Source organism: Carya illinoinensis, chromosome 10, assembly GCF_018687715.1.
Source record: "Carya illinoinensis cultivar Pawnee chromosome 10, C.illinoinensisPawnee_v1, whole genome shotgun sequence".
Lineage (NCBI taxonomy): Eukaryota > Viridiplantae > Streptophyta > Magnoliopsida > Fagales > Juglandaceae > Carya > Carya illinoinensis.
In genome coordinates this window covers 6,382,152-6,394,824 of record NC_056761.1, presented here as the reverse complement: position 1 = coordinate 6,394,824, position 12,673 = coordinate 6,382,152, and the positions used below count along the sequence as shown (strand labels likewise).

Sequence of the window (12,673 nt, the reverse complement as noted above, 5' to 3'; positions counted from 1 at the left end):
ATTAAAATTTTTTTTAAAGATAATAAAAGTGTTACATTTTATATGATAAAAATAATATAAAAGTGTAATATATATAACATTATTGTATTATTATTATAATATTAAGGTGCAATGTAGTATTTTTAAGAAAAAATATTTTAACCACAAAATTTTTTTATAAAATTAAATTAATAAAATTTTATATGATATATTATATTATAAAATTATTTTTATTATAAAATAAATATAAAAAAATTAAATCAATTTATAAATTTAGTGATTGAAATCTCTAAGTACCACTTTCCTTTTTAAGAGTTAGACTATATTCTTGCCACGTGTATGAGTTTGGAGTTGCTGGAAAAATAATAATCAAGTAAGACAGAAGGAAAAAGCTATTTTCCGAGTTGACCGTTGGGTAAAAAAATATATTTTTTACTTAATAATTAAGAAAATAATTTTAAATGTATTGATATATTTTTTTATTTAATAATTAAGAAAATAATTAAAAAAATATGAAATGAAAAATTAAAAAAAAAAATTTTACACTAAACGGTAAGTCTAGCAGTAAGGATGAGGCGGCAGAGTAGTCTCACCCAAGACTGAAGCTGGTCCCATCCTTGGCAGCGCCCTAACCAACCTTATGGGAACCAAAAGAGTGCAGGAATTTAATTACCATACTTTTGGAAAGGATATATATAAAATTAATCAAAAACTGTACTGCGATGCGAAGTAAATACGATTTATAGTTATTTATTTTAAAATTAGAAAAAATTTAATTATTTATTATATTTTATATAAAAATTTAAAAAAATTATAATGATTATATAAAATAAGAAAAAATAGTTTGATTTTTTGTAAGCAAACTCGCCTTCATCCCTTTAATAATATCCTGCATTGGATGCAGGAACTGATGAAGATAATTGGAAGTATTGTAATGGATGTACATGTAAAACTAAACGAATACATAACAATCAAGTTTTCTGAAGCAGTAGAGCAAGCGGTTGCCTAGGACCAACATGCAACCTCGGTAAGAAGATAAATAATCAACAGAGACAAGGGGTAGAGAAGATATGCTAGAATGCTTGTCCAGAATGGAAATTTGGTGCGGAAGCTGGTAAAGAGACCCATCGCTGTGCATATGAGTAGAACAACCAGAATTTCAGCTGAGACATCCCACGACAAATCTCGTATGAGAACAAGAGCCAGGAAGATGACCAATCCCATCATGTTGTTCATGAATACTCCATTGTAAATCTGCCAAAATCCTTTCCAATGGTCAAACAAAAAAAAAACTAGTACAAGACAAGTACTTACCTAAAAGAAACAAAAACAAATTGTGTCGTTAAAATTGTTGGTGAGATCATATGGAAATTAATTGGGGAATTCTCAGATGAAATCTGAGTGGGAGAAAAATTACTAAACCTCAGAAAAGGTTAACGATATAGCTTTTTCCGTCTTCTCTCTGGCAGAGGTAATTGTTGTGAGTGCCTGTCTGATGTTTAAAGCCAGTGGCACCACAACATATGTCACCAAGAATGATGGGATGTTCACATCACTAGAGAACTCTTGGAGAGTTTGCATAAGTGGCAGTCCAAGCAGAACCGAGATAGCAGTTCCTACAAGCAATAGAAGAGCTGCCTTAACGTAATTCAACCAAGTCTTTAGAGTTTTCGTACTGTTCTCCTGTTTCTGGGTCAATAGACTCTGCTGCTCTGATCTCGATTGCTGCAAACCAAGGTTTCAAGGCAATATTGTTGTTTTTAAATCACTAATCTCAAAATCTTTGACGGAATGAAAAGAGATTCGGGGTTGGGGACTTTTTACTCGGATATCATATTAAATTAGACTGTACCATTGGGAAATGTTTACCTTTGAACTACTGGTAAAAAACTTGGGCCTGTCATGATCTTGTTCGTCAGCAGGGTGACGAGACAGAACAAGGCATTTTGAGATTCCTTTAACGAATTCAGTCTCATTGATGCGATCATCACCAGAGATGTCAAACTCCTGCATCATCTTTGCTTCCAATTCATCCTCATTCAAACCTACTTCTATCTGTATTCCCAAGATCAATGCTCTCAGTTCACTAACGGAAATAGAGTCATCTCTATTTTTGTCAATTTTCTGAAAACACCTGCAAATGTATGGTACGGCTGATTAAAGAGATAACTTCAACCCTTGAAGATTTTTTGGATGGTTAAAGCACATAGAGGGTCTTCAAGGATATCATGCTGAGAGGTTGCTTAAGAGTTGAAAAATCAGGACTACTACCAGTGCTAGCTGTATAGTTTTTCTTCTTCTTCACAGGTTGATATGGTATGCTCTACATGAAGCCTCATCAATAAAACTTAATGGCATGCCGTCCTTTTTTAAAAAAAAAGAAAAAAAGAAAAAGAAAAAACAGCTTACTCTCTTATAGCTGTTAAATTAGGTCTGCCTCCAGCAGTAAGAAGACTTGGTAGTAGATTCCTCTGAACATACGAGCGTGTCAGATATTCATATCTTCTATTCTGAATCCATGGCTGGAATACCTGCACCATTGTTGTTCATTTTCAAGGAGAAAATATTAGCATATGCAAATTATGTATCAAATGGAGAAGCATGAAAGTCAATGAATTAAGTAGATAAATCAGAGCAAACGTTCTATGGTTTCATTTCTATTTGCTGGAGAAGAATGCTCATTCATACTAACGGAATTTTGTGTTACCTGAAAGGTACAGTACACGAAGAGGAAAACAACAGTAACAATGAGTGAAACTAAGACTACGATTCTTTCGCCTGAAGTTGAATTCAGAATTTTCGCCAGTTGAAGAATGAGAAATGGGATCATAGACGCCATCATTATTCTTGCAGTGTAGTAGGTCTCAACATCAGTACTAACACCATAACCTACAATACGTAATGTCAAATGACATTCTTCGATGAACAACCATTTAAACAGCGTTTCATTGAGAATAATAAAATCTAGAATGAAAAAATAATGTTGCCTGTTCATTAATCAAAGACGCAAGGGTAGGAGAAAAACCAGTTAAACTGAATGGTTTCACGTTTTCCTCGTCTGATGAATTAGCTGAAGGCTGTGAAAGATCATAGCTGCCGAAAGAAACAACCGAGGCCCAGACTAAAGTAAGAAGCATGATAGTCGATCCTGCCAATAAGCCCATTCCCATTGTTGCCAGCGTTTCAATTGTACTTGTACTTCCTGTCACTCCAGTGGCTGCAAACAATGACACCTCAAATTAGTTTTTTATTTTTATTTTTAATAGAGTTCCTCTAATTAAATTTAAATACATGGATTTGAACCCAGGGAATTGAGATCAATATCATACTAATTACTTAATTATAAGTACACAGGAACATGAAGAAATTATAGGAAAAATCCAAATACACAGGAAGAAGTACACATGGATAACAGTACCTAGACTCAATCCAACCTGTTAATTGTTAATAATGTCAATTGGGTGGGGACACACGTACTATAAAACTAAGGCATTCGGAAAAGCTAACTGGGAGAGGGCAGGTAGACAAAAAGATAGAAAACAACTAAAATAAACATAAATAAAGTCTAACCCACTAGTTGAGTTCCTTCTTAAAAAAAAAAAAAAAAACGCTAGACGACAATATATCTTCTTTCATTGTAATCAACCTAAAGCACATATAAAACACAACTACAATGTATTAAAGAACTCGATTTGCAGAGAAATCCTCTTTTTTATTCTTTATTTTTTATTTTTAATGGACTAATTCCCACTGAATTACATACTTTTCCGGTTGCTATCTAGTCTCCCTCTAAATTAATTAGGGGGTATGATCAAAATTAAAGAAACAAAGAAATGACATTCAACTTTTGCTTTCGTAATGGGAATATTCAACCTTGAGAGGAAAGAAGCCATGCCCATTCTTTTTAGTTTTTCTCATATATCAGAGAATGCCCATTAAAATTTTGATATATATTGGAAGACGAAAGAACTTGGTAGTAGTAATCTCTTTCATAAATATTACTTTCATTTCTAATTTCTGATTAATGATATTGAAAATCATGTAATTAGTATCATTATATATAGGATAATGTTACCTGACATGAAGAAGGAAGAATGAAGTCCCATCTGCAGAATTTTGTAGGAGAAAAGAATCCACTTACGTGGGGAGGGAAATCTTAGTATTAAGATACTTACCGAGCACCAAAGCCACTTGGGGGATAGCGCCAAGAATGTGGAACAAGCTAGCACCAAAGATTCCAGTTCCAAACAATTGGAAGAAAAGTTCAGAGCCACTGGAAACATACTTCCCTGCAAGGGACAGCAGGAACTCGTATGTAATGATCATGAAGAGCTGACCCCAAACCGATGTTGCGCAAGGCAAGAATCCATAGATGGGCTCGCATGTCACTGTTGTTGCTGTGACATCCAGTTCAAGGCCTGCAGAATTCTGGCTTGTTTTGTCTATGCCATCAGATACGAGTTTGGATTTCTCTCTGAATGAACGGCTATTTACCGAATGGCTTATTAGGAGACCCAAGAGAATGACAAGACAGGCTCTTGACATTGTCTTGAAGATACTTCTTTGCACATATGGTTAAAATGGCATGCCCAAGATGGGTTTTAGCAGCAACTAATTAGCCAGTTTAAGAAGGTCTTTGATGTTCAAAAGTCAACACCGCCACCCAAATTGCAATTAGGCGGTGCAGTCCTGACTTTTCTTCCTGTCCCTAATTATTGTCTTAATTTTAAATAACAACTGAAAACTAGGAATTCGATATACTCAGATTGTAGATTATTACAAGCAATACGATCTAATGATTAGATATAGATAAAATATTGAGACCAGACACACATGTCGAAGTGGACCGAGCTAACGGTCTTAATTGAGAAGATGAATCATGAGCATTTTTCCACGTGAAAAGTAGGAATCTAGGATATCGGAATTTATCTTATTAGTATAGGTGATACATAAAGAGAGTAAAATTTTATAGACCATGTTACCATACATCTCATTTTCATTTTATTATATAAGAAATGACATATTTATCACTCATATTTTATATAATAAGATAAAAATAAGATTGTAATATGGTGTATAGCATTATTTTAAGATAAAATATAAATAATTGAATTTATATCTTTCTATCAACTCTAAGTTTTTAGAATGAGAAAATATTAGGAGCAACTACTATTTACCATTGTACACCACACACTCTATAAAAAATATCTATATAGCTTATGAAAAGTATCCCTACACCCTATAAAAACCTATAAGTGTATAGTGTGCAACATAAATAGTGGCTGCTCCCTAGTAAATCCATTTTAAAATAAGTAGTGATTTCACAAGATATTATAAAAAATATTTTGAATTCGAATTCTGACTGATTTATAGTACTCTTTTCTATTCAATTAAATATAATATTACGTGTTTCGTCCACTTAGTATTAAGACAAAATATAAACGATTAGGTTGGATTTGGATGTTGAGAAGTGTTGAGATATATTCTGAATAATAGTAAAAAAGTAGGTAAAAATAATAATAAAATATTAAATAATAGTAAAAAGTAATAAATAGTAATAAAAAGTAGGTAAAAAATAATAATAAAGTAATAAATAGTAATTGAGTATGTTAAAAAGTGTTGAGTTATTCTCTACTATTAATTTAAATTTTAAAATATGTGATGATTTAGCCATAATGGAATAAAAAATGTGTTCTTCCTTGAGCTTTGATCTTCTGGAAAAAGAAAATATATAAAAACAGGGGAACAAGGCCGCCCTTTACAACCCGAAGGAATGCCTACGTATACGGACCGCGTTATCCATGGTCCCCCCAGTTACAAACAGCACACGACGACAAACAGCCGAGCAAGATGGAAAGCCTAAATCCAGCTGACCAACTACCGAAGGCAGCACAACGTTGAAACTTTGACATTCACAAGTCACTTCTGACATATTTCCAAGTTAATGGAACCTAAGGTTTAAATTAAAAGTTTTCAATATCCTTTTTGTGTCCATTTCAGTTAAACTATTGAAACGAAATATTTAGATATTGATATTATTTTAGATACAGTTTTGAGATAGTTTATATATAATAAATTAATTATATATATAAATTATATTTAAAAATAATATATTTTAAAAAGTTAAAACACATATTTATAAAATTTAATAATACTTTTAAATTCTCAATCTAATTATTTAAAAAATAATAATCACTTATCTTCATCACGAAAAAGGAGAATAAGAATTTGATTTTCAGTCATCAAGAAAAGGGAATTTAAAAAAGTTAAGAAAGTAGTTTTCAAATATGAGAATTCGAGTGAAAATTATAAAAAAAATCAAAGTTTTTACATTAATTATAAAAATTTACTAATTTAGACTGGTACATTGAAAATTGGCCGGTATTGATTTAAACGTACCAATAAGATCGATATTTGACCTGATATGAAACACATACATTTTACTGTATTGGTCACTATTCCTATATGCGAAAGGCTAGCTTACAAGTATGGTACAAAGTTTAAAATCTTAGTCTAAATAGGAATATAAGACCATTCCCATTGCCTTCTCTATAAATCACATTTCTTAAAATTTTCTCTTAAAGTTTATTCATTGTTCAAAAACTTCCTACATCTTATTTCTTTTTCTTTCTTTATTCTATTAAAATAATTTTTTTATTATTTTTTTATTATTATTAATTTCTATTACTTTACTTATAAATCGTTAACTATTTCTTATAAAATATATATATATATTATAAAGTGATTTAGAAATAAATAGTAATTTCAAAAATATAGGGAGTTACTATTCAATCCTAAATATATATTTTTTAAAAAATAAAGAAATGGATGGAGAGGTAATTTTGACAAAAAGTTGAGTTTATTTTTTAAAATTTAGAGATTTTAAAAGTTTAGCTATCCAATGAGAGCGCTCTGAGAGAGAAAATTATCCCTTTTGATATCAGACCTGGTCAAGTCAAATATACCGGAGTGCAGATACCAAATTCTACGCTGACATTCCTAGCAGTCGCAGTTGCGTGTCTTGGTCTCTGACATGGTATATAATATGGTCTGCCAGCAAATTGAATTATCAGTTATAATCCTAAAATTAAATGGCTTTTCCTCTCGTTTCCAGTAGCTTAGTATTCAAATTTTGCGACCTTTTTCCCATACTCGTCTTCTTTCTTCTCTTACTCTCTGATGGAGGTGACGCTGCCGATACAAACAAAGTTACGAATATCGGTGCAATCATCGATGTCAGTTCCCGGATCGGGAAAGAAGAGAAAACAGCCATGCAAATTTACGCTGAAAACTACAACCACCATTCAAAGACTCACAAGCTGTCTCTCTATTTTCAGGACCCTGGCAATGACCCCTTTCAAGTAGCTTCTGCTGGTCTGTTTTTTATTTATGATGCTGTAGATGATGATAAGGATGAACATGATAGGTTTTCAAATTATAAAATTGAGGATTTTTTTTTTCTTGATTTTGGTGCAGCTGGAGAGCTCATAAAAGAAAAGAAAATCAAAGTGATTATTGGCATGAACAAATGGGAGGAAGCAGCACTTGTAGCCACGGTTGGAAACCAGGCTAAAGTTCCGGTTCTTTCCTTCTCAGCTCCAGCCATAACTCCACCACTGATGCAAAGCCGTTGGCCTTTCTTGATTGAAATGGCTAACGACGGTTCTGCACAAACGAAATGCATTGCAGATATAGTGAGAGCGTACAGTTGGAGAAGGGTTGTAGTGATATACGAAGATGATGCATATGGCAGTGACTTGGGGATGTCAGCTCTTCTTTCTGAGGCTCTTCAGAAGGTTGATTCAGAGATCGAGTACCGTTTGGTTCTTCCACCATTTTCCTCTCTGTCTGATGATCCAAAGGTGTTTGTTCACGAGGAGCTGATGAAGCTACAAGAAACGACACAGTCTCGGGTTTTTATTGTTCTTCAGTCATCTTTATCGATGGCGACGCATTTGTTCAGAGAAGCCGAGAACATGGGACTCAAAGGGAAAGAGACGGCTTGGATTATCGCGGAAAGTGTTACAAGTTTCCTGGACTCGGTTGATGATTCTGTTATTTCAACCATGACAGGTGCTTTAGGAATCAAGACCGGCTATTCTAGTAGTACTAATTCTTATAAAGATTTCTATGCCCAGTTCTCCAAAGATTTCCGAGCCGAGTATCCAGAGGAAGTTAATCCCAAGCCGGGAATCTATGCTCTCCGTGCATATGATAGCATTATGGCCATTTCACAGGCCATAGAGAGAACTAGAGACAACAGTAGCTCAGATATGTTGTTAGAGAATATTCTATTGAGCAATTTCTCTGGGTTAAGCTCCGAGATAAGTTTCGGAGCGGGAAAGCTGTTGCAAAATCCCAAGTTTAGGATTGTAAATGTGGTTGGGAGGGGAGACGAACGAGAAAAGCAGGAAAATAAGAGGTACAAAGAGTTGGACCTTTGGACGCCAGAGTCTGGCTTCCATAATGACCTTGTGATAAAGAAATGTGGGGTGAAAGCCGCCGATCGTTTGGCTGGCCCAGTCATTTGGCCAGGGAACCTAAAGCAAATTCCGAAAGGCTGGGCAATGCCAAATGAGATGAAGCCGTTGATAATCGGAGTTCCCGGTAGAACTTCATTCCATAAGTTTGTAAAGGTAGAGTACGGTGAGGGCCCGGTCGTTAATACAGATGTCGACGGTTGGTGCATTCAAGTTTTCAAAATGGTGCTGGAAAATTTGAATTATTCTCTGCCTTACAGATTTGTGCCCTTCAATGGCTCCTATGACGAACTGGTTTGTGGTATCGCCAACAAGGTAACAATTTAACTTTAGCTATATCGATCATTCATGTTGATGTTCATCATGTAGATAGTTCAACATTACATTTTAACTCACTATCTATATATAACCACCCAGAAAATTTATTTTAAATTAAATCGAATTTGATAAGAAGGAAAGAAAATTCTCCGAAGTAATTATTCGATCTGAAATGGAAGACTGAAGAGAGATAATAAAATGGAATCTATAGTATTTATTATGGAAAAGTGATAGGGTAACTATTATTTTACTATCTATTTATTACTTATTTTGTATTTAATTTTTTTTTAATTTTTTATTTTACTTAATAATTAAGATAGTGACTATTAATAAAATTATATATATATTTAATTATTTTTAATAGTTAAGGATGTTAAAAAAATACTTAAAAATATAATAAAAAATAAAATTTTTTTAATATTTTATAAATAATAAATAGATAGTGATTAAGTAATAAGCCAATCTTCACGTTACATGTATAAATATTTTGACCAAAAACAGAATCTAGATACCCTGCCTGCCCTCTGCCCAATGGCAGGGGTAGCTAGAGCAACGAGTACTGTAGCAAGAAAATTGACTTGAAATGGCATACGGAACTGTGCTCTGCCGTAGGTTGCTTCTCATGTCTAACTTGCACTTCAACGTGTCTGCAAGACATTTCCTATAGTTTGTCTAGGTTTGACTAGCTCCTAGTTTTTTTAAAGGAAACGGAGAGGCCCCTACGAACAGCTAGCTTGTATCAAGAGAAGGGACCTTTGACTATTATTTTGTGAACAGGAATTCACATTTGATTACTGTTTTCTTTTACTGTTCTGATAAACACTCCGTTGTAATGTGGATCCAAAATACAAAATGGAAGACATATGATGCAGTCGTTGGTGACGTGACTATATTAGCCGACAGAATGGAATATGTGGAATTTACACAGCCATATGCGGAATCCGGGTTGTCCATGATAGTTCCTGCAAAGCCAGAAGGGTCAGGTTGGATGTTTTTGAAGCCTTTCACGTGGGAAATGTGGTTGGTGACCTGCGCTCTCATGATTTATACCATGCTTATACTATGGTTCTTGGAGCATCGATTCGATGAAGATTTTGGAGGCACATTAAAGGACCAGATTGCCACAACCCTTTGGTTCACATTCTCCTCGCTGTTCTTCGCTCACAGTAAGTAGCAAATGTCTGGTTTGGTTTGGTAGATGATAATCACATCTCATATAATCATTATAATTTTTTTAAACTTTCTTATAAAATATAATAAACAATTTAATTTTTCAAAATTTAAAACAAAAATAACATTAAAAAAATTATATTTTTATAATATTTTATTTAATTTTTAACTGATAGATTTCATCCCTGAGTTTGCATAGACTATGAAGTTCAAATCATATCCGGCTTGAAAACGTGCTTGTGGGTGCATTGTAAATTGCATTTGAAACAAGAATTTTTTGGCAACATAATGCAAATACTGCAGAACTGACCCCGGCGGAATTAGGTTCACTCTAACATGATATGGCTTTCTAAATTCTAATCAACAACAGGGTCCCAGGATATGGACTTTAGAAGCGCAACCAAGACGAAATTTTTAAAGAATGCTTGTGAATGGTTTATATATCAATGCCTTTTTGTTGCTGGGTTAGAACCATCCGTCACACTCCATACACGGTTTTGTCTTTGCAGAAGAGACGCTTCAAAGCAACTTAACTCGAGTGGTGGTAGTAATTTGGCTTTTCGTTGTGTGGATCCTGACCTCAAGCTACACTGCAAATCTATCTTCAATTCTCACTGTGCAACGACTAGAAACGGTTCCAGATATCAACTGGCTAAGGAACAGCAACTCAAAAATTGGTTGTGATAACGATTCTTTTGTAAAGGCTTACCTGGAGGGTGTGATTAAATTCAAGTCAGAAAACATCGTTACGGTTCTAAAGGAAGATGATTATACAGAATTATTCGAAAGCAAGAAAATAGCTGCTGCCTTTCTTGAACTTCCATATGAGAAAGTTTTCATCAACAAGTATTGCAAAGCATACACTAGCAACAGACCTACCTATAGATTTGGAGGATTTGGCTTTGTGAGTATTAACTTCAACTTTGCACTTTGAGTCTTTGGTAACTTTCTGCATGGTGGCTGAAACTAGTTCATTATCTCTAGAATTCACCAAAGAAGCTTTTCCTTATTTTTCTCTAATAGAAGTAATATCTGATCATCCATGCAGGTATTCCAGAAAGGCTCCCCAATAGCCAGGGATTTTTCACAAGCGATTCTAAGGCTATTTGAAGAAGGAAAGCTGAAAAAACTTGAAGATGCATGGTTGACTCCCTCCCGTGAGTGTGCAACGGATGTAACCCCCAGTACACCTGATCGTTTGAGCCTTGAAAGTTTCTGGGGTCTCTACCTTATGTCTGGAGTCACTTCCACCATTTGTTTTCTAATATCATTAATCCGCTTGCACAAGCGTTATCAGCCCCAACAAGAGGCTTTCGGAGGCAACGCAGCTCCAAGGGATAGAATGTCTTGGAAAGAGGCGGTCAGACTTGCAAGATACTTCTATAAGGGAGAGAACAATATTCCGGCAAGAGTTCTAACTTTTGCTCGCACAAGGGAATTAGATGAACAGAGAGTTCTTCAAGGTGGGATGCCGTGAGCATTTCTGACACTCAGGACGATATTCAGCCTCCCCAACTACTGAAAGTAAAATGCCTTAGAAGTTAGAACTCCTCATTGAATGCAGTACGTAGGAAAGCTAAAGATGAGACAAAGAATTATAACCTTGGCTGTAAATATATTTCAATCGTAACTGTGGTAATAATGGGGAGCACAGGAAAATAACCGAAGATTTTTTTTTTTTTTGAGAAAAGGAAATTAAATTCTCATTGATTTTAAGCTTTCTACAATATCCTCAAGTTGTTTGAATTGTAATATGCTTCTGTCCAAAATTTTTATTTTTTCAATAAAAATTGTAGTATTGAGCTATGAATGTGCAAAGCAGCAATCGAAATTATGAATATGTCAATTTTCGATTACTCCCATTAAGATCGATTGGGAATTTCACAAAATCACGATTCAAACGACTCCGAACAATCTCGACTTCAGGGGCAAAATCCCCAAATTGTGGCATACACGAAACCCTATGACTAAACATTCCAACGATCAAAGTCAACCAAAATTAACGATATTACAGGAAAGATCAGGTCAAGAAAAATACTCAAATGGTTTGATTTGATGGAAATTCCAGTTCGATAATTTTCGGAGAGATTTCCTGCCAAATCAATGGCGGCTTACCCAATCTCAGATCGATCGTTTGGATCTCGTCAAGGATGAGTCTCGGTAGAGGGCGATGGTTCGCGGCTTCGTGGAGGTTCGTCAAAAGGTCAGGGCTTTTCGCGCTTAACGACGGCGTGGAAATGGGTCCGTCGATTTGGGCGGAGGAGAGGTGCTTTGCAACCTGCACACTGGAGATGGATCGAGGGTACACACGTTTTCAGGCTTTTGCCATTAATTCACCAAATATAAGTCGCTGATTTTGTTCCCAACAAATAGTTATAGCTGTCCACCCTCCAAATTGAATCTGGAAACTGGAAATTCATTAGCTTCTTCCATGAACGCGGAACAATCACCCCAACAAAATGGAGAATTTCAATTTTCATTATATTAAGTTTTTTTAGACTTATTCTCGCACATGTTAATTCTTGTAATCATGCCATCGTACATCGTCTCTGAAATGAATTTTTACGATATTTTTTCTGTCCTAAGTCTTTATAATTTAATACGAGATCATAAATTAAGGTCTGAGATTGACAAATTAAATTTGATAATAAAATTATTTTATTTTATCTTATCTTAATTTATCTTATCTTAATAATATTTTTAAATTTTTATATAAAATAAATATT

At 34.4% G+C, this 12,673-nt stretch overlaps 2 protein-coding genes and 1 long non-coding RNA gene across 4 annotated transcripts; 1 reads left to right on the top strand and 2 right to left on the bottom strand.

Moving 5' to 3' along the window:
• Positions 1-856: 856 nt before the first annotated feature.
• On the bottom strand, positions 857-4,581 carry LOC122278898 (sodium/calcium exchanger NCL2-like). Of its 2 annotated transcripts, none has more exons than XM_043089107.1 (7): positions 4,155-4,580; positions 3,005-3,196; positions 2,687-2,868; positions 2,389-2,510; positions 1,849-2,113; positions 1,402-1,704; positions 857-1,233 (listed from the first exon to the last, which is right to left on the bottom strand). In XM_043089107.1, exons 1-7 carry the CDS (start codon positions 4,522-4,524, stop codon positions 985-987), a joined length of 1,683 nt encoding a protein of 560 aa, XP_042945041.1. In that variant the 5' UTR covers positions 4,525-4,580; the 3' UTR covers positions 857-984. The 2 variants fall into 2 exon arrangements, with proteins under 2 accessions (XP_042945041.1, XP_042945042.1); XM_043089108.1 differs by having other exon boundaries at positions 1,106-1,233; positions 1,397-1,704; positions 4,155-4,581.
• A 2,485-nt stretch (positions 4,582-7,066) lies between these two features.
• On the top strand, positions 7,067-11,753 carry LOC122279299 (glutamate receptor 2.7-like). The gene is made up of 5 exons (XM_043089846.1): positions 7,067-7,353; positions 7,456-8,774; positions 9,637-9,943; positions 10,457-10,851; positions 10,996-11,753. Exons 1-5 carry the CDS (start codon positions 7,071-7,073, stop codon positions 11,422-11,424), a joined length of 2,733 nt encoding a protein of 910 aa, XP_042945780.1. The 5' UTR covers positions 7,067-7,070; the 3' UTR covers positions 11,425-11,753.
• LOC122279300 lies at positions 10,165-12,469 on the bottom strand. Its single transcript, XR_006229554.1, has 3 exons — positions 12,063-12,469; positions 10,827-11,465; positions 10,165-10,656 (listed from the first exon to the last, which is right to left on the bottom strand). It is a non-coding gene; the product is annotated as an uncharacterized LOC122279300 (long non-coding RNA).
• Between the last annotated feature and the right edge of the window lie 204 nt (positions 12,470-12,673).

Excerpts from the sequence above, each read along its gene's own strand:
- LOC122278898 (XM_043089107.1), bottom strand. The coding sequence starts at position 4,524 with ATGTCAAGAGCCTGTCTTGTCATTCTCTTGGGTCTCCTAATAAGCCAT. Across the intron at positions 3,197-4,154 it reads CCAAGTGGCTTTGGTGCTCG|CCACTGGAGTGACAGGAAGT; the intron begins GTAAGTATCTTA and ends CATTGTTTGCAG. Across the intron at positions 2,869-3,004 it reads GAAACCATTCAGTTTAACTG|GTTATGGTGTTAGTACTGAT; the intron begins GTTTTTCTCCTA and ends TACGTATTGTAG.
- LOC122279299 (XM_043089846.1), top strand. The coding sequence starts at position 7,071 with ATGGCTTTTCCTCTCGTTTCCAGTAGCTTAGTATTCAAATTTTGCGAC. Across the intron at positions 8,775-9,636 it reads TTTGTGGTATCGCCAACAAG|ACATATGATGCAGTCGTTGG; the intron begins GTAACAATTTAA and ends ACAAAATGGAAG. Across the intron at positions 10,852-10,995 it reads GATTTGGAGGATTTGGCTTT|GTATTCCAGAAAGGCTCCCC; the intron begins GTGAGTATTAAC and ends TCATCCATGCAG.